The sequence below is a fragment of the Gorilla gorilla genome, chromosome 21 (assembly GCF_029281585.2).
Source record: "Gorilla gorilla gorilla isolate KB3781 chromosome 21, NHGRI_mGorGor1-v2.1_pri, whole genome shotgun sequence".
NCBI classification, from domain to species: domain Eukaryota; kingdom Metazoa; phylum Chordata; class Mammalia; order Primates; family Hominidae; genus Gorilla; species Gorilla gorilla.
The window spans coordinates 76,556,775-76,578,205 of record NC_073245.2 but is presented as its reverse complement, the minus strand read 5'-3'; the positions used below and the strand labels follow the sequence as shown (position 1 = coordinate 76,578,205).

Sequence of the window (21,431 nt, the reverse complement as noted above, 5' to 3'; positions counted from 1 at the left end):
AGAAAACATAAGCTCTCTGGGAGACTGGTCCCAGAATTTCAAGATCTAAATAACATTTGTGCTCTGAACAGATACCTGAGAATGAAAAAAAAATATCTTCTGCCCCTTAGAAAGTTGAATGTGGGAAAATTATGCCAAAAACGTTAACCGCAATCTTCAAGGCCCTATTCTATTATGTACTTGGAGCCAGCCACTTCTCCATTTGTCCATTCCAATTTCACATTTATTAATGAAAAATAATGCCTTCTCTACATCTATTGTGAATGTCACAGAATCAAGCAGTAATACAAATATTTGCTGAAAGTACACACATGATGTTAATAAAGAAAAAAGGTTCTTTTCTTAAGATTTTGAAAAGAACATATTCAAGAATTGGAATCCTACACAGGATGCAGAAGCAATGCTAAGGATAAAATATCCTGACTACCTTTATTGACATGATTTGTGTTTACCAGCTCATTAAAATCTATGTTTCAAATTCCCTGGATTTTCCCAAGTTCCAGACTGGTAAAAAGTATTTTTACATACACATTTGATGCTCACATTACAAACTTAATATCTATAAACTTGAAACTTGTTTTGCACAAGTCTATGGCTTTACTACTTTTCAAGACAAAAGTCACATATTAAAATACAAACTACTCAAAAGCAAATAGTTGTCAAGAATGTGGTTTACAAGACAGATCTTACAGACAATACAGACTATATTATGATTTATCTGTTTGAAAACAGAAAGTAGTGTATTATACTGAATTCTGGTATAAGGTGCGCAGGAAACTTTACTTACAATCCTTTATTTTCATAAGGTAAACACCAAAGTATTTCTCACATATATTACCACCAGATTTTTTTAAACCAAATTCCGGTTTAAAAATCACACACTGACAACACAGAAATATGAAATGCTAGGAAAAAGTCTAGCATATGAAGGAAAAACATGTCTTATGCATTCTAATATAATTTTTTACAATCTAGCATAAAGGCAAATGCGGTTTTTTAAAAAATGCAGTCCATATACAATTATAGAAAAAACATTAGTCAAGCCACCTAATATAACCAATTTCACAAATAGCACTCATTTAATATAATGTCCAAAAATTTCCAAGTGTCTACGTATCAGTTAGAATAATGCCCACAAGGATCTCCAAACTACAAAATATCAGCAAGTAAATGAAAATCACACATTTCTCTTTGAAAGACTGAAGCTTGACTATGAGTTAAAAGGCAACAACTATGAACTAACTTTCTTTAAAATGACTTAAACTGTCCAATCTAGAGCAATACATGTTTCCTAGCTATACATGCAAACTGGACTGTGTGGTAAAAATGACTCAGTTACTTAAAAAAAGCAGAAAAGATGCAAAATAACCAGAGCTCAAGCTAAGCTGGTGAAACCACAGAGACACTGAAGCCCAGCAACTCCCAAGAAGCTGAGGATTAAGATTAAAAATAAACTCTGGATACTGAATCCTATATCAACACTCTGAATTTATATTTATTGTTAGTAATTTCTATTATTCTTTTCTTTGGGTAAAAAAAAAATGTTTTAAAAAGAACCAATGTTTTGGAATAAGCAATGTAACTCTGATCATTCTGCTATGTGACTACCAAAAAGGCTGTTGTTCTTTTAGCCCTACCACTTGGTAAGATAGAAAGCTCTCCACACACAAGGCCCAGAGAAGGCTGATATCACAAGTCAGTGTGAGTTACACTGTTCTCATGCAATGGAGCTACTAAAATACATACGTTTGCTCTTACAAAAAAATTACAAAACTAACAAATCTCTTTTTCTCCAGAATTATAAAAGATAGAATCTATGAATCAGTACTCTAATGTGATCACAGAAAAATAGCAAACTGAAGTCAAAAAGCACAGGCTGCCCATCATAGAGTCCCCAGTCTATTTCCTTCCTACCTGGAGTCCCCAGTCTATTTAATATTTTCTACCTGCTCTGAGGATGGAGGGTGTCAACACCTTAGAATACCATGATGGGCTTTAAAACTGGGTAAAGAATCATCCCTAGGGTTAGGGCAAATGTAACTTCACTTACTGCTTACACACAGGAAAAAATCTGTTTCCTTTTCCAAGATATTCTTTTAAGGATTACTTGACAGTGGTTCTTTTAAAGGTATCAAAAGATGTCCTAAAAAAAAAAAAAAAAAAAAAAAAAAAAAAAAAAAAAAACCTCTTTGGAATTCTCCCGGAATTCCAGAAAGATTATCTGGCAATTCATTCCTCCACCCCATCAAAATTTTTCCTTTGAAAAATTACAACTGGCAACTCACATAAGATTTAATCAACTTACTTAAAATAAGGGAGGGCTTCTCAATAATGTTTCCCCACTAGAAAACTAAGAAATTCAGCGATACTCAGTGCCAGTAATTAAGTGGCACATATCATAAAAATTCAAACTTGGACGCAGGTGCGTCACACCCAGAAAAGATTTTATACATTTATAAGCTTGTGCTTTCACACTTTATAAGCAACACAGGTTAGTTTCCACTTCAGTTTTCATTTTTAGTGAGTACCGTGCATGTTGCATGAGGGACGGTCATCAAACAGTCTCTCTTACGCAGACTTCAGTGTTTCGTCAGAGCCGAAAAAGAAACAGCCTTCTCTTTTTCTCTATGAAGATTCTCTCCACTTTGGGAAAACAATCTTCTATGCAATGAAGGTCTTGTGGAACTATGTAAAGAAATCATACAACTGAATAGAATTTTAGAGGTCAATCAGGAACTAGAAGAAGAAAACCATGGTGTGGATGAGCCCAGCAGTTCCCTTCCCCACAACGTCTGCCTCCAGGTGACCCTTCAACAGCACACAGGCAGCACGAACTTCACACTCAGCAATCTGCTCTTCCTATTTCCCCCTTTCAAACAGGAGGCTTATTTTTCTCTGTAATAAAGCAAGTAGTATTTCAGGGGATCTGGCAGAGGGAGGCTCAGGACCTTCTGGCGTAGGAAGTTCACTGGGGGGTCTGGCTTTGTTTCTGGCGGGGTCTTCTCTTCTTCTTCCCTCCGTTCCTCTTCCAAGTCTTCACCGCTGTTGTCATCTGAGGGGTTGGAAATCCGACTGGCAAAGACTTCTTTGTCCAAAAAGACAATTGTTTCCATTCGACGGCGGCGAACTCTCCTTCGTTTAAACCTGGGGGTGTTCTTTAGTCCGTTTCCGTTTCTGCTCACAGTTTCCTGATGAATAATCTTTTTTATGGTGCCCCGGATGGCGATGCGAGCCAAGTCCTGGAGGCTGCGAACTGCCACCGGTGCTGCAGCACAGAAGAGTGAGACACAGTCAAACGCATCGGAGTGACACTACCACAACGCCTACACACCTAAGACCCGTAACATCATTTCAATTAACTGCAAATTTATGAATATGTTACAAGAATATGAGAGCATGCTAAGCAAATGTCAATTAGTGCTCTAATTTACAATCATATGGTACTTTTCAAAAGATATTTTCAAATGCATCAATTCTTAACTTTGAAAGGGAAAGGAAGCAATATTGCCTGGCTATATTAATCAGTGGTGGAATCAACACCTGGGTCACAATTTGTCTTCCTGACAGCCTAGTTTCATTATTCTATTATTTGCTGTGTTCATGTGTGTATTAATACCCACCTACTAGTAATAGAGTGAATATGTCTCCAACATTCTTTTTTTGGAGACAGAGTCTTACTCTGTCACCCAGGCTGGGGTGCAAGGGTGTGATCTCGACTTACTGCAACCTCCGTCTCCTGGGTTCAAGTGATCCTCCCGCCTCAACCTCCCCAGTAGCTGGGATTACAGGCATGCGCCACCACGCCCAGCTAATTTTTGTATTTTTAGTAGAGACGGGCTTTCAACCATGTTGGCCAGGATGGTCTCAATCTCCTAACATCAAGTGATCCGCCCACCTCAGCCTCCCAAAGTGCTGGGATTAGAGGCATGAGCCACTGTGCCCAGCCTAATATTCTTTTATCTGTTAATATTTTCATAGTTATTTACACATTGAATATTTGCTCCATTTTTATTAAAGTAGGGAAATGCAAATCCAAACATTTTTCAGAAAAAACAAAAACTCCAAAGCACACCAAGGAGAAAGAACATTTGACAATTAAAGCTCACAATTTCATGCAGGCAACATTTCTCAAAGGGAAAATTACATTAAACTGAAAATCAGCATCACTTTTCCCCTCCAGTACTCAACTTCTCCAAATAATAACAGTCTGCACTATAGGGAGAGCTCTTGTGTTGTGCACAGCATTTATTACCAAAGTCAGAAAGGCCTGTACAGAATCTCAGCATCTCCACTGTTCTTCGGAAACCCTCAAACAGGCTTGTGTCCCAGGCCCCTGGTAGTAAGTAGCACCTTCTCCCTTCAACCTTTCCTGCTTTTCTGACTCCACGGACAAGAGGTCCCTTCTCCTTTCTCCAGGACAGGCTCCGGCACTTCCTTTGTCTTCAATCCTTTCTCTTCACTCAGCACCACGATCGTGCCTCTTGCCCCATCTGTGACCTGGCTCCCTCCTCAAGTACAGCCATCCTTCCTTCCTTCATCATCTCACATCTAGAAAGATTACTTCCAGAGCCACTGGGATCTGGCTGTTGCCCCAAGAGGCTGAAACAACTCCTTCCGAGGCCCTCGGGGTCCCGGCCTTCAGCTCTGGCCTCTCCAGATCTCCAAGGAGTCTGCTTGGGATAAGGAACGTGGCTCACTGCTCCCCTGGCCCAAGGCACAGCCGCTCCCTCTGACCTCCGCAGCTCTTTTCTCTTGCAGGCTCTTCCTCTTCCATCCAGCCCAGTGCTGCTCCCTAAGGTTCCAATTTCCACCATTTCACCGTCTCAGTATGACTGCTAGTCCTTGGTTTTACATCCATTCTGTGGCTTTAAATAACAGAGGCCAGCCAATAGCTCCCAAGGTTCTAATCCAGTCCGGACCAGAATCCTGAGCCTCCCATAGACCCAGGTCTACCACAGACAATGAACACCTCACATGCCCTTCCTCAGAAGGACTGTATCATTGTATGTATCACTGAATCTTCTCCACTGTAGCAGCCAGTGTCTTAGTTTTTATCTTTCTCTCTCGCCTGGAAAGTTTCAACAGCTTTCCACTTGTTCCTGCTTCCAATGTGTCCTGTGTCCATTCAATCTGAAAGCTAACCCGTCCACCCCACACCACACATATCTTCACTCACAGGACCCCACACCGTGCACTCACACAACCCCACACTGCACGCCTGAACTCACGACCCCACAGCATGCACGCCCGCACTCACAAGACCCCACACCGTGCACTCACATGACCCCACACCGTGCACGCCCGAACTCACGACTCCACACCGTGCACGCCCGCATTCACATGACACATCACGCGTGCCCACACTCACGACCCCACACCGTGCAGGCCCGCATTCACACGACCCCACACCGTGAACTCACACGACTCCACACCGTGCACTCCCACAACCCCACACGTGCACGCCTGAACTCACGCCACACCGTGCACGTCCACACGACACACCGTGCACTCACACGATCCCACACTGTGCACATCCGCACTCACGTGACCCATCACACGTGCCCACACTCACACGACCCCACACCGTACACGCCCGCACTCACAAGACCCCACACCACGCACTCACACAACCCCATACCATGCACGCCTGAACTCACGACCCCACACTGTGCACACCCGCACTCACATGACCCCACCTCACGTGTGCCCACACTCACACGACCCCACACCATGCACGCCCTCACAACCCCACACCACACACGCCCACACCCTCACGACCCCACACCGTACACGCCCTCACGACCCCACACCACACACGCCCGCACCCTCACGACCCCACACCACACACGCCCGCACCCTCACGACCCCACACCACACACGCCCGCACCCTCACGACCCCACACCACACACGCCCGCACCCTCACGACCCCACACCACACACGCCCGCACCCTCACGACCCCACACCACACACGCCCGCACCCTCACGACCCCACACCACACACGCCCGCACCCTCACGATCCCACATCACACACGCCCGCACCCTCACGATCCCACATCACACACGCCCACACCCTCACGACCCCACACCACACACGCCCACACCCTCACGACCCATCACACACGCCCGCACCCTCACAATCCCACACCGTGCACGCCCGCACTCACAGGACCCCACAGCATGCACGCCCGCACTCACGGGACCCCACACCGTGCAGGACCACACTCACACCGCACACCATGCATGCCTGCACTCACACGACCCCACACCATGCACGCCCTCACAACCCCACATCACACACGCCCGCACCCTCACAATCCCACACCGTGCACGCCCGCACTCACAGGACCCCACACCATGCACGCCCGCACTCACGGGACCCCACACCGTGCAGGACCACACTCACACCGCACACCATGCATGCCCGCACTCACACGACCCCACACGATGCACGCCCACACACAACCCCACACCGCGCACACCAGCACCCATGACCCCACACCACGCGTGCCCACACTCACATGACCCCACACCACGCACACCCACACACACATTACCCCACACTGCAAATGTCCACACATGACCCCACATTGCGCATGTCCGCACTCTCACGACCCCACACCACACACGTCTACACTCACTTTGACCCCATATTGTGCAGGTCTAAACTTACACACCCCACACCACGCATCTACACTCACATGACCCCATATCACGTATGTCTACACTCACAGAGTTTTCTACTCCACTGTCTTTACAAACATGAATTTACTAGTATAGGAAACTGGCCCAGGAAAGGAAAAGTTGCCAGTAACTCAATGGGTCACTTCAGAAACTCCAAAAGCATCACATTACTGTTGATCATCTAACACTCTCTTCAAAGCCATCTCCTCAAAACAAGCATCCAAACTGCCCACCACATTGTCATGATTCTTCATCAGCCAGACGAACCCCACAGGGAACGGCTCATTTCAACCAGACCCTCAAAAAGTCTCATAAATACCCCGAAGATGCCCCTGCCTTCCCAAACTCTGCTAAGGCTCTGGAAGCTGGTGCCCTCCCCGCCAAGGGCGGCAGTTACTTAAAAGGTTATTCTGGTGAGACTTTCAGAGCACGCATTTGACAGATTCACCCTCCACCCGACGACCACCAGGCTTATCCAGGATACACAGGCACTGTATCTTTTATTTAAAGCATCTGATAGCTCTCCCCAGCCTACATGATAAACCCAATTCTAACCTACATACCAGTAGTTTCTCCCACCAGTCCCAACTCTGACTACACGGGGAACACGCATTTTGATTTCTGCCCTGCCACTGCTGGTACTTTTCTCCCCTTTCTTCTCTCTTTAGGGAACTCCTTTTTGCCCTTGAAGGCCAAGCACAGACATCACCCTCTGCCAAACCTTCCCTAATTAACCGTTTTGCATGTCCTATTGTTGCTCATTATCAAATTTCAAGAACCTTGTCTATTTCTTAGAACCTGTACTTAGTAGAGACCAAAGCAAAGTGTAATCATTTCATAGATGATTCCTAATAAATCAAAAAACCTTTCTGGAAGAGATTTGCCAAAATGTAAAACTTTTTGCAAAACTTTCTTTTTTTTTGTAAGACTATGCAAAACTTTTCCCTTCCTATTATTTTTTGCATTTTCCAAATTCTCTAAATGATCAGAGAGCATCCTGATAGTGACGGAAAGTCTCCTATCCACACCCCAGCAGATTAGCTGGAATGTGTTCTCTACCCTTGTCTACCCATGAGGCAGCAGGCGCTTGGCGCCCTGGGGAGCAGAAGCCCCATGACTCTGTAGGAGCCCTCTGGCTGATGGCTCTCTCTGTAAGCCCCTCCCAGTGGAGGCGGCAAATAGGCTAAGTCTCCCACATGGCAAATGAGCTCCCTTTTATGTGCGTCCTCGGCTTTCAATGGTGTGACCGGCAACAGCTCTTTGTAGATTTAAAAGGCGGCTAAAATAACCTGAAATAGGTTAAAAATAGATTATAATTTGTATAATGCCTGAAATTGCTTGTAGAATTTTACAGTTTCAGCATGGGAGTGGTGCTTTTTAATATCAAAAGGTTCATTGTAAATTTTGTTTCCTTTTAAAATCTAACCAGACAGAAAAGATCTAAAAGATAAAATAAGTAAAGATTGGTATACTTACGTAACTGGACAAGTCTTGATTTTCCTGACTCTGAATGGCAGGGCTGGATCAGAGGAGCAAAAGAAACAGCAAGAATCTTTTTGGTTTCCCAAGCTGAAGGACCTGTGCGTGTTATCTTAGTCAACTATCCCAGAGACAAAATGAGAATATTCAAAAGAATTGGCTACTATTTAGCTCATATTTAATCATTCCTATACATACTATAAAAATACATAGAAATGCTTACAATAAAATGAAATGTCTTGACATACGGACCCCTAATGTGACGTGCCATGAAGTACATCTACCTTATGAATATTCCTGCAAAGATGCTTAACCTGAATATATTCAGGCCCTAGGCCTAACTTCTGTTTACAGAAACTATATATTATAGAGAAACCAGTTATAGGATAGCAAGAGGAAACAACCACATAGACAATGTGGGAATTCTTATAAGACAATGCTCTAGCACTATCCAAAAAAGTCAATATTGAGGGTGAAAAGGGGGTCTGTTCTAAAGTAAAAAGTAATTACAGATACGTTAACAACCAACTGAATCCTCACCTGTTGTTATTGGGAGGGTGGCTAAGTCCTGATAGGCACTGTAGTCACAGATACTGTTACAGAATCCCTGTTACTTTTTTAAATGCAAACTTGTCATCTTGGATGCCTGGGCAATTATCCTCATGCTTTGGAGACAAATACTGAAGTGTTTAAATGAGCCTTGCCCTGATATCACCCCCACGAAAGCACCGGAATCTGGTGGCTTAACACACTCCAGTGTAGGTCATCAAAACATTTCTTTTGAATTGAAGTATTAGGAGCACCAGAGACCACAATTAGACATGACCCTCTGTGCGCTCTGCGTGGCTGGGTCAGTCTCCAAGTGGCCTACACAGGCCACAGAACTATTTCTGGTCAGTTCTTTCATGCTATGATTATACGCTAGCCTTTTCTAAAAATATCTAAGTCAGTAAATCCTCTAAAAACCAAGATTCTATGTCATGAATCTTGTAACTGAAAGGATTAAGTCGCCACGTACTAAGTAAATATCAACATTCTTGTATACCAGCAAAACATGTTTATTTAAACATTTTTAAAAGAATTTCTAGTTATAATGAAAAACAAGTATTTCAATAATCAATAAATGATGTATAAAACCTTAAATAAAACTATATAAACCCCTATTTCATATTCTAGAAAAGCAGATGAAACATTGTAAAGATGGCCACAATCCTCAAATTATCGAGATGATACAATTCCAATAAAAAATCCAGTGCATTTTGTATAGCAACAAAGATCTGTAATATCACTTGTATAAGCAAAGACATTTAAAACAATATTCTGCCAGGTGTGATGGCTCATGCCAACAACTCTGGAGGCTGAGGTGAGGCAATTGCTTGAGGCCAGGAGTTTGTGATCAGCCTGGGCAACACAGTGAGAGCCCGTCACTAAAAAAATAAAATTAGGCCGGGCGCAGTGGCTCACACCTGTAATCTCAGCACTTTGGGAGGCCGAGGTGGGTGGATCATGAGGTCAGGAGCTCTGAGACCAGCCTGAACAACATGGTGAAACCCTGTCTCTACTAAAAATACAAAAATTAGCTGGGTGTGGTGGCACGCACCTGTAATCCCAGCTACTCAGGAGGCTGAGGCAGGATAATCGCTTGAACCCAGGAGGCGGAGGTTGCACTAAGCTGAGATCGCGCCACTGCACTCCAGCCTGGGCAACAGAGCGAGACTCCGTCTCTAAATAAATAAATAAATAAATATTTAAAAAATAAATTTATCTGGGCATGGCAGCACGTGCCTATAGTGCCAGCTACTTGGGATGCTGAGGCAGAAGGGTCACTTGAGCCCAGGAGTTTGAAGTTACAGTGAGCTATTATCATCCCACTGTACTCCAGCCTGGATGACAGAGCAAGATCTCATCTCCAAATTTTTATTAAAACCTCCTAATTTTTATTATTTGTGTTTTCCTAGTTCTTTGTGACTGGGAGACATTTTTCTTGGTGACCAATTCATGTCTGATTAATCTGTTCATTTACTATAAACTATTTTTCCTAGTGAAATACAGTAACACAGACAAACAAGCATGACCAAACAGCAAACTTGGACAAGACTCTCACTAGGCAAAGGATTCCTGTCAAATGCGTAACATCAAGGCATTTAACAATTAGACTAATGATGAGAATAGAATTACTCTAATAATTTTATATATAATTCTAACAGCAGAACAATTATAATAGATTAACAATTAGAATTAAAACTCAGAACAGCTGGGGGGAAGGAGAAGGGGAAGGAAGAGGGAGGTGAGGGGGAAGGGATAGAAGAAGGAAAGAGAGACAGAGAAGGAAGGTAGAGAAAAGGGTTTCATGTGCAGGCTCTGAAGCACCCACCTGAGTCAGCTTCTGGCCCCAGCTAAGGCATGTGCGTGACCCGGCATCTCCCTCACCTGTCCCTGCCTCTGTTTCCTCATTTGTGAAATGCAGGAAATTGTTAAAAGAGTAAGTATCCGTACACTGCCCAGAACACACCTTGGCACACAGTGTGCAGAAATGTCAGTTATGAAGGGAATCTGACCTTCTCTTCCAGTGGCATGACAAGGATCCCTCCCACTTTGAGAAGATTCTTCATGTACTCTTCATGCTCTTTCTGCACACCAGCCCCACAGTATACACGATCATACTGAGAACAATCCGGAGAAATCTCCAGGCAATTCCCAGTAACAAAGGAAGGTTCACAGAAGTCAAACCTGGAAGTAAAAAATGCTTCCTGCAACTGAAAGTATCACATTGCAACAAGTCTATACAGTAAATCTATGCTAACCACAGGTCAAAATCCCACAGCAATGTAACACAGTTTACAGTGCGAGGAGCTGGAAGAAAAGAATTACAAATGTCCAAGAATTACTTCCAAAAAGAATTATACTATATAACTAGAACTCTAGAAATATCAAACAAAATAGTATGAAAGTGAATATCAAAAGTTTTATCCAAATTTCACACAATCTCCAGTCGCTGTTATCTCTGTCATCTTCTTATCATCTTATGTAAGATCTATTAATACCACACAATGAGTGAGATGTGGGGGTGGCGAAACTGCACTTGGTGTTTCTAAAAATTTTAATCCCTAAAATAAGAACTTTAATGCCTTATTTTGAAATGGCAAAAGCTAGTTATATATACTGTTTAGAGACAAATGCAACAATTTCATTTTAGGAAAAATTAGGTGGTAAACAGTTGTCTTAAATAGGAAACATGAATATTGAGCAAATGAACACCTTATGTATGTGTAACAGTTTGAAATACCCTAAAACCCTCAAAACACAGAATCATTTTTGAAAATTAGAACAGGCACATAGAATCATCCTACCACAGTTTAATTACGTTTGCTACCACATGATTTCTTTCTATCTGATCAAAACTTTGTAAAATTACAATTCACATTATCTGAGCCAATGGATAGTATTTCATCTTACTTGTCAAAACTATCACTTGTTCTGATGAAGAAGTCCAGTTTCTGCTTTGCATACTCTATCACATCTGAGTGAAGTTCCACCCCATGGTTCACACCAAAAGGACCTAAAAGGTTTAAGAATAAGAAAACATGTAGAACCAGAGCAAGAACTCTTGTTCATTTGTTCACTTCTACCAACTGTAACACGTCTGACTTAACATGTGTAACTACAGACATTCACAAAGTTTTGCAGTCTCATCACAGTATCACGGCTCACCACATCATAAATACTTGAGGCCTGGGCTTCTCTGCTCACAAACTTTTAAAGAATCATTTGAAAATGGAGACAAACCAAGTGTTCAAGTCTTACTAAGGAACTAAAGAAGAAACATGTATTTGCAAATGGAACTGACACAGGCCTCACCTGTTTGTCCAGAGGTAACATTTAAGATGATTCTGTTTTCCCTGAAAAGTTGCCCAAAACACTCAGATGTGAGCATTATAATATTCACAAAACAGGGTTCAATCATCATCATTAAGATAAAACTATGCTTCCAAGTCACAATGAAACATTTTTATATCAAAGGATATTTATCAGTAATTTGAAATACAACTGAGAAATGTTACAAGTCCATTTAATGATGACAGTGCTCCCCCGACATAAAACTGCCCCTACGTTAACTGGGAACACAGTATTGACACTCAACTTAAATGGGTCTCTCTGTTGCGGGAATCCACTTACACGAAGGTAAAAATCGGGCAAAATTCATCTTTGCCGACAAAGGCAAAACGGTCATCACCTTTCTGGAAGATGCAACACTGGTGAACTTTCTAGAAGGAGGAGGGGGCATGGGAGCCTTTTGGGGTGCTGATTCAACTCTGCATCTTGCTGTGGGTGGAGTTTATATGGCGGTGGATGCATACATAAAAGTCCACCAGAATTCACACTTCACACCTGTTCATTTACTATGGGTAAGTTACACGTCAACTTTTTAAATCTACATGTAAAAATCACAAGGCACGTAGGACTTTACTTGGTAGACAGATATACTACAGTGATCATGTAGCACTGGACCCTACAATCTAACAGAAATGCTGAGAAATGGGCAGCCTTCTGTGCATCCCACACCTTTGCACCGTGTAGGCCCTCCTAGTACAACAGCCACCAGCCCAGGCCAAGGCTTCCCTGGCCCCCATTTGGACAACTGTACCTGCTGCTCTTTTCTCTCAACGTATTTCATACACAGAGCTGCTGCTAAAACATTACCTCGTCAAAATACACCCTACCTGAGAGTTCCCCTTTTCACTATTTACAACACCAAATCCTGAATTACTCTGAACGTCAAGACCTTCTGACAACTCCCTGACTTCAATTCCCGACTCTGCCAGAGACCAAAAATAGCGCTTGATTTTTCCCACTCATCTTATTTTCACTGACCCCTCACCTTCACTATCAAACACTTAATAAGCAGTTAATTCTAGTAACAGATATGAGATATGGTTCCTATTCCCAAGAAGCTTAACACCAAACAGTAGTAACACAAATACCTCGGCCCACCTGCTTAATACAAAGATGACTAGCAGGGGAGGAGGACACAGGGTGGCCGGGGGGTGTCAGGAACACGGCACCTGGGACTCAGCACTGGAGCACGGCATGAAACCAGAGCAGCGAGGCCCCCCTGGGAGAGCCGCTCCTAGGTCTGCCCTGCTTCCGAATCACCCAGCACTTTTCAGGTAGGTGACTTATGAGCCACCATCTCTTAGTAGCTACTGTATTCTCCCCTGGTTGATGACAAACAAAGGTAAGGACAGCCCTGAGCAAAGGGGAGAGGAGCCCACAGAGCAAGCACAGGAACAGGGCTGACCCGGGATGCAGCTCAGGCCATGAGAAAGGCAGTCGGGGGTCACAGTAAAGAACTCTGTCAGATGAGAGACCCACATCCACAGGCACTGGGAAGCCAATGAGGTTTCACTCTGGAGTGCTCTGCACAAAGTGCTGTTAAGCTTGAATAAGCTGCAGCATCTGGAGACACAGCCAAGACACGCGTCCATGACAGCAAACCCTGAAGGCACTTCCTTCAACTGCATCAAAGCAGCATGTTACATCCATTACAGCAGAAAACAGGCCTTTCCTTCCTTCAGACCTCTCTCCTCCCAAAATCCAATGAAATTCCCAGTCAACAGGGGATTCAGGAAAGAAAAGCAACCATATCAAGTTGGAAGGCCTTTCCTCATAACTTCTAGGGGATGTCAAGTACAGCAAGGCCACTTCAGGCTTACTTTTTTTTTTCTTTTTGAGATGGAGTCTGGCTCTGTTAGCCAGACTGGAGTGCAGTGGCACCATCTCTGCTCACTGTAACCTTCGCCTCCCAGGTTCAAGTGATTCTCCAGCCTCAGCCTCCTGAGTAGCTGGGATTATAGGTGCGCACCACCACACCCAGCTACTTTCTTATACTTTTGGTAGAGACAGGGTTTCACCACGTTGGCCAGGTTGGTCTTGAACTCCAGACCTCAAGCCATCTTCCTGCCTCGGCCTCCCAAAGTGCTGAGATTACAGGCGTGAGCCACCGCGCCCGGCCATTTCAGGCTTACTTTAAGTCATCTTTTCCTAAGCATTTTGGCTCTTTTCTATAGTATTTCTAATCTAGTCAGCTTGATCACCTATTTCTCCCCAAGGTTCTACCTTAGCTATAGCTCCTATTTTTCAACTACGTTGGAGGAAATCACAATTCCCAAATTCAAAAATGATAAATAATCTGGGCACTGTGTTCTATTCTCAAAGCACGGGGATCACAACAGTCTCAATCGAAGAGAAGTTACGGTCAAAAAGCATTATAAAAATCTACACACTTTTACACCTGAAGGTAGCAATCTATAGCCTAAAGCCAAAATAATCGGTCTCAAAACTTTACCAAATTTCAATTTATACAGACTTAGAAAAAAAAAACAAAATTATCATTCCATATCCACAAAAATCAATTATAGACGGGGTCTCACTGTCACCTAGGATGGAGTGCAGTGGTGCAATCATAGCTCACTGCAGTCTTGAAGCGATCAAGCGATCCTCCGACCTCGGCTTCCCAAAGGGCTGGGATTACAGGCATGAACCACCAAGCCAAGCCACATTCCTGATGTTTCTTTCACAACCATATACAGTCCATCCATAAATCCTGTCAGTTCTAACAGGATTTAGAAAAAATACAGACTCCAGCTTCTCTGCACTGGTTTCATCCAGTGTCTTCTCAGCCAGCTTGCCTCAGCAGCCTGGCCCCTGCTTCCTGTTTAGAGTAAGGTTTTACAGTACACATCAGCTCCTATCACCCCTCCGACAAAACCTTTCCACCTTACTGAGTTAAAAACAGATGCCTTCCCCGCCCCTCGCAGCATTTTGCACCAAGTGATGTTTTTCCTTAGTTATCTGCTATTATTAAAAATAGCCATATTTCCATGTGCAGTCTCACAACTCATTTGTTTGGAAAATAGGCTAAATAGCTTCACAGTGAAATCCCTTCCATCCCTGAAACTAATTTTAACATCTACAGGTATTACTCTTAGTATTAAAACAAAAAAGTAGGCCAGGCATGGTGGCTCATGCCTGTAATCCCAGCACTTTGGGAGGCTGAGGCAGGTGGAGAGCTGGCGCCCAGGAGTTTGAGACCAGCCTGGGAAACATGGCGAGACCCCGTCTCTAAAAATCATTTAAACATCAGCCAGGGGTGGTGGTGCGTGCCTGTGGCCCTAGGTACTCAGGAGGATTTGCTGGAGCCCAGGAGGTCAAGGCTACAGTGGGCCTTGCTCGTGTCACGGCACTCCAGCCTAGACGATGGGGCACGACTCTGTCAAAAAAAAAAAAAAACCAACAAAACAAAAACTGCTTAGAAGTACTCCGAAAGGACTTTCCAGTTAATTACCATCGATTTAGAGAAGGAGTGACAAGGAAGAATGAGTGATAAAATTAAATCGAGAAATCACGGTGGGGTCAAGATTTACACAACTGTCTTTATCCTCCACTGTCCAGAGGGCAGGTGCACAGTACAGGTGGTGGCAGGACAGGAAGAGGGGACAGAGAACAGGAGAGGTCCCTCTGGAGAATCTGGGGCCCATGAGATGCATGCAGGCCTTCCTCCCTCATCCCTCTGTCCACCACCCGGTGATGTGTCAACGTCAGATAACTACTGGGAAGCCTGCGGTCTCGACCCAGGCAGGCCATTAGCAGACTACATTTTCTGTCAAAGGAGATGCCTCCTTCCCTGAGACAGATGAGTTTTCAGACTCTCCTTCCACACTTACCTAGAATGAGGCCCACCATGGAGCTGAGATACCCAGTGCCACTGCCCAGGTTCAAAAACGAGAGTCCAGGCTGCAGATCTAGGGCTTCCATCACCTCCGAGTAGATGCACGGGGCTGAGAGGTGAATGTTTCCATGCTTCCATGCCAAGTCTTTATAAGCATTTTCTTTAAATTCTTCAAGATAATAGTCTGCACGATCGATGGCTCTGAAAGCCTGCTCTACCAGTTCAGTCCGGATATACTGTGCTTCTTTCAAATTATCTATCAGCTCATCATTGTCTTCACCAGCACTCACAGCACCGCCCATGTTCAAGATTACACTTAGGCAATACTATAATTAAAAATGTTTAAAAAGAGCGATTTATGTTAAAGGTAAGAGCAGAACAATAAAAGTTCTAAACAGATACCAATTTGAAATTCTGAATTCTGAAAATAATAGATAGATTATCTTTTGTCAACACCCACCTCATCCCCTGCCCCACCCAGAGATGCCAGATTTAGAAGGAAAAAAAATCCCAGTTCAATTGGAAATTAAGGTAAACAGCAATACTAAAAATTATTTGACGTTTATTTGAAATTCAAATTTAGGCCGGGTGCGGTGGCTCATGACTGTAATCCCAGCACTTTGGGAGGCTGAGGCAGGTGGATCACCTGAGGTCAGGAGTTCAAGAACAGCCTGGCCAACATGGTGAAACCCCGTCTCTACTGAAAATACAAAAATTAGCCAGGCGTGCTGGTGGATGCCTGTAATCCCAGCTACTGGCGAGGCTGAGGGAGAAGAATCGCTTGAACCCGGGAGGCAGAGGTTGCGGTGAGCAGAGCTCGTACCACTGCACTCCAGCTTGCGGAACAGAGCAAGACTCTGTCTCAAAAAAAAAAAAAGAAGGAAAAGAAAAAAGAAAAAAAACTCTAGGTGGTGTCCTATATTACATCTGGGAATTCTATATCCCCAACATACACAAAAGTGCCCACCCAAGTCCCCAAGCCCAGCAATCCGTTTGACCTGTTGATTTGGATATTCTGATGTCCAAATTTTAGACAAAAACAGCAAGAAAACACTCTTCCCAAATTGAACGTGCTGTGACAAATACCTTTTTCTAACAAATGCAAAATCAGCTTCCTGGCTAAAGTTTAAGCGTAGGAGGGGCTGCTACCAGAACCTCCTACAGCCCCTTCTCAATTGCATGATACGCGGCTTTCCCAGCTCTTTAAAAATAACTACTTGTCTTACCTTCTCCCAACCTGCCTTCAAGAAGAAAAAGCGCAGCACGTGTCACCTCTGAGCCTAACTACTAAAATACAGGGTAGCTTCATCTAATTCACAAGAAAACACTTTTTCATGCAGAGAAGTCTTACTCTTCTTAAAACTACAAAAATATCCTTTCCAATTTTATACTTACCCCGTGTAACTTTTTCAAAGTAACTGCTTTAACTTCACATAAAATGGTAATGCTTTACAAAACACCAGATACAAATTGTCAGGGAAAAAGACCACCAGACCTCATGAAGACATTTTCTGAAATGAACACAACCGTTTTAACAACCTGTTATAATTACGATGAAGTTTATACTTGCTTTCCTCCTCACATTCCTCTGGATTTCTAACAGTAGAATGAGGATCGTAAAGAAATACTGTGGGGTGGCGAGGGGCCTGGGGCGGATTTCATACACACCCACGTACACAACTGGAGACAGCGGTGGGAGGTTTTCCCAGGAATGAAAATAATCACAGTTTCTTACAAGTGAACAAAAAGTGTGAAGGGTATAACTTAACACAAATTCTCTTCTATTTTTATGGTGGAACACTCAATCTTCACACTCAAGATTTTAGAGCTGAATATTAGGTTTTGCAAATCAATAGGATGGTCCAGTCATTAAATTTTCACACCCTTTTTGAATTTTTTGAATTGTTTCGGAGCCCTTGTTAGATTACGGTCCATAGCCAGCTGACTTAGACTTAGATGGAATTAAGTCCTAATGAGGTCAACTTTAATCCTGGATAAGCCACTCAGTTCTGAGGCTGCACCCTAGCCTAGCACAGTCATCTTAAAATTTGGGTCAGTGGTTAAAAGCGGAATCATGTGTTTGGATGCTTAAGGGTCTATTTAGGAAAAGAGCTGGAAAATCGCATACCCTCCTCAGTCAAAGCCACCTCTTCACCCAGAAGCCTGTATATAATGTTCCAACATTCTGTCTCAATGCCACATCTCTAGAAGGTAACCCTCAAACTGTATGTCGGATAGGGTTCATTTTCCACTAAGTAACTATCACTTATTTTGAACTCTGCCTTAATTTGAAAGTTCAGACAGCTTTTTAGTAAAAACAAGCACCTTTTTCCCGGTACCACCTGCCAGTCATGGCCTCATTTACACTTCACAACATTAAGAAGCAAATTGGAGCTGGCCGGTTAATTTGTTCATGATCACATAGCCAGTTTGTGAGGAGGGGGCTGCACTCAAACCCAGGACTGTATGGCAAAAGGCCTGTGTTTTTAATACCATACCAGTGCAGCTTTTAAAAATACTCAAGACAGCAACGTTCTTTACCACACGACACACTGGTAACCTTTTGACGATGGGGTAACCCTATCTATACCTGTTGCCATTGGTAGGATCCATGTGAATAGCTGTGGGGTCTGATATTTATTACCATCTTTGTCTGGTAATCTAACACTCCCTCGCACTGAAAACCATCGATGTGATCAGTCATGATGTCACCAAAAACACCGACAACAAACTAAGCTCTTCGCCAAACCAAATCCTATCATTTTCACCTAGATTCTACAATCTGGTCAAATCCAATTTTTCAAAGTGTAGAATCATTTTCAGAACGCTGCACTCGATGATACTGTGCACATTGTGTGCTGTAATTAATCCTTAATATAATTCACTACTCGGTGGTAACTAGCAAGCCCATAACAACCTGGCTGCTCCTTACAATGCGAACTGCCAGGGCACATGAGGAACACTTGCTGAGTGGCGACAGGCATGGGAAGGTCTCAGAACTGACACCTGAGTTGTGATTGTGGCTGTGTCAACACAAGCATGAAGCTATAGTAATGGGGTTTTGGGAGGCTACATACGGAAGATCACATTCCAACTTGGGTGTCACTTCTTTAGAGTAATATGGACAAAGTAATTCATTGTGGAAGACGAGTAGGGAAAAGGACCCAAAGCCACAACTCCTTTGGGCAGAATGATCAAACAAACACACAAACAGATTTCTCACCTTGAAAACCAGAACTCTTACAAGGAATGAATGCAAAGGGACTTTTTTCAAATACAGATGGTCTCCGACTTCGGATGGTTCGACTTCAGGTTTAACGATGTGTTTACTGGGATGCGACCCCACCGTAAGTCGAGGAGCACCTATACTTGAAAGGCTGTCACATGTACACTATTAATGGGCCTAACAAAAGCCAGACCAGTGGTACATGTTGGAGACAATGCCTACTAAATACACAGAGAAGCTTTCTAACAAATGAAGTTGCAATGAATGAAAGGAGCTCTTGATAAGCCCAGCCAAGTTCCACTGGAGGTACGAGCTGGGGTGGCGCAGGGAGAAAGACCCTGGATCGGTCACCTCTGAGGTCTCCTCTCATCACCTGAGTGTAGGGCTCTATTTCCCCCAAGCATGGCCACAACAATTTCTGAGTTGCTTATAGGCACCTCAGCTTCACTCATTCTTGAATGACAGTCTATCAAACGCCCAGACAGGAGCTGTTTAGCCATTCCCTTGAGAAGAAAAATGAAAACTATTCTAGCCACACGAGTAAAGAGGGGGTGGATAAAGAGGGCGTGGATATTTAGGTGACTTATTTGAGGTGCAACGCTGGAGCAAACATTCATTTAGGAGACACGTCCCTCTCACAAAACAAAACAAAGGCGCGAAGCTCAGGCAAGTTCTCCTTCCTCCAACTAACAAAGATCTCTTTCCATGCGTGAATTGAAGTCCCAGTGCTCTGCTCCAATTCTTACTATCTCCAAGGCACGGGGCGGGGGCGGGGCGCAACTATTTTTTTTAAAAAATCCTGTCATCTTCTGAAAGGGTCTAAGGCAGACTTTGTTCTAAACCTTAGCTCTTGGCTTGCCTTGGAATTGCAAACGTTTCCCACTTGGGAAGTCAAAGACAAGCTGCAGGTCTGGACTAACCAGACCCAAGAGTGTGAGTGAGCAACGGGCACCGGGAGAGACCGACGGGAAACCGCGAGCTCTCGGAGAGAGAAACGCGGGGCGCCCTGGAGGCCGCTGGGGGGAGGTGAGTGTGCCCGAGGTGGGGAGGAGCGACGCCCCCAGAGGAGCGCTCCGGGCGCAGGGGTGCCGGGGGTGGGGGAGGAGGAGGGAAGGGGCCGAGGGGACACACCACCCGCTCGCCGCAGGCCGGACCGAGGGGCGGCGGCGGCGGCGGCGGCTCTACCTCCAGGCTCGGCCGGCCGACGGGTTCGGACCGCCTGGGCTGCCACCTGCAGCTCCTCGAGCGCGTCCCTCGTGTGTCCGCGGCCGAGCAGCGCCGCTCCAACCTAGGCCGCCGTAAACATCCGCCGCCGCCGCCGCCGCCTCTGCGCCTGCGCACAACGGCCTGACTGCGCATGCGCCGCGGGCCTGGCCTTAAAGGGGTGATGGCGGCGCAGGGTGGGCCCCACTCCTCTGGGCTGCCTGCGTCCGCCCGCCCCGCTGAGAGCTCGCTGAGCCCTAGGCCGGGTCCAAGTCTCGTGGGCGCGCCGTCCGCGCAGTGCTCAGCCAGGACGGACCCCGCAGAGGCTGCCTCAGAAGCCGTCCCTGAGGGTCACCTGAGACGCCCTTGCTGACCCACGGCTGCGGGCGTTCCGCATCTCCAGGGTGCCCTGCGGCTGCTGACTCGGGGCCGGCGCTGCCCTCGGGTGGCCTCCCAGCACCAAGCACAGCCGCCCTGGGACCCCCGCCCTGCCACGCGGACGGCCACCCGGCCCTGGGGCCCTCCTACCCAGCCGGCTTTGTGAAATCAGCTGTGAAAGGAAGATATCCTGGGCCCCCAAGATCACTAAGGAAAACTCCAGCAGGAAACTGCTTAGGGCAAGCCTGCTTCCCATTCCATTCAAAGTCACTCCTCTGCTCACTGAGATAGATACATATCTGATTTGCCTCCTTTGGAAAGGCAAATCAGAAACTCAAAAGAACTTAACCGTTGGTGTCTCACCTATCTGTGACCTGGACGCTCCCTCCCCGCTTGGAGTCTTCCTGCCTTTGCTTCTAGTTGTCCCGTCTTTCCAGACCGAACCAATGTACTTCTTACATGTATTGATGGATATATCATGTCTCCCTAAATGTATAAAACCAGGCTGTGCCCCGACCACCTTGGGCACATGTCGTCAGGACTTCCTGAGGCTGTGTCACGGGCGCGTCCTCACCCTTGGCAAAATAAACTTTGTAAATTAACTGAGACCTGTCTCCCATTTTCTGGGTTCACACAGCCCATTGCCCAAACTTCGCGTGGGGCTTTGCAGATGGGCTGTAGCTGCAGAACCCTTTCTTCAAGCACAGCCGTGCAAGCCGCCCCATATGTGCA

At 45.0% G+C, this 21,431-nt stretch overlaps 1 protein-coding gene across 11 annotated transcripts; it reads right to left on the bottom strand.

The window, feature by feature from the left end:
- Nucleotides 1–201: 201 nt before the first annotated feature.
- Nucleotides 202–20,462, bottom strand: PCMTD2 (protein-L-isoaspartate (D-aspartate) O-methyltransferase domain containing 2). Of its 11 annotated transcripts, none has more exons than XM_019017233.4 (7): nucleotides 20,304–20,430; nucleotides 17,288–17,403; nucleotides 15,888–16,218; nucleotides 11,620–11,722; nucleotides 10,722–10,893; nucleotides 8,161–8,284; nucleotides 202–3,265 (listed from the first exon to the last, which is right to left on the bottom strand). In XM_019017233.4, the coding sequence occupies exons 3-7, from the start codon at nucleotides 16,192–16,194 to the stop codon at nucleotides 2,886–2,888; spliced, it is 1,086 nt and encodes a 361-aa protein (XP_018872778.1). In that variant the 5' UTR covers nucleotides 16,195–16,218; nucleotides 17,288–17,403; nucleotides 20,304–20,430; the 3' UTR covers nucleotides 202–2,885. The 11 variants fall into 11 exon arrangements, with proteins under 11 accessions (XP_018872778.1, XP_055228734.1, XP_004062627.1 ...); XM_055372759.2 differs by lacking the exon at nucleotides 20,304–20,430 and adding an exon at nucleotides 20,250–20,267; XM_004062579.5 differs by lacking the exon at nucleotides 17,288–17,403 and having other exon boundaries at nucleotides 20,304–20,462.
- Nucleotides 20,463–21,431: the final 969 nt, after the last annotated feature.

Bases quoted from the DNA above. Each gene is read 5' to 3' on its own strand.
- PCMTD2 (XM_004062579.5), bottom strand. From the start codon at position 16,194: ATGGGCGGTGCTGTGAGTGCTGGTGAAGACAATGATGAGCTGATAGAT. The intron at 11,723-15,887 runs GTAAGTGTGGAA...TAAACCTTTTAG, and splicing joins CATGGTGGGCCTCATTCTAG to GTCCTTTTGGTGTGAACCAT. The intron at 10,894-11,619 runs GTAAGATGAAAT...TTTTACTTCCAG, and splicing joins ACAAGTGATAGTTTTGACAA to GTTTGACTTCTGTGAACCTT.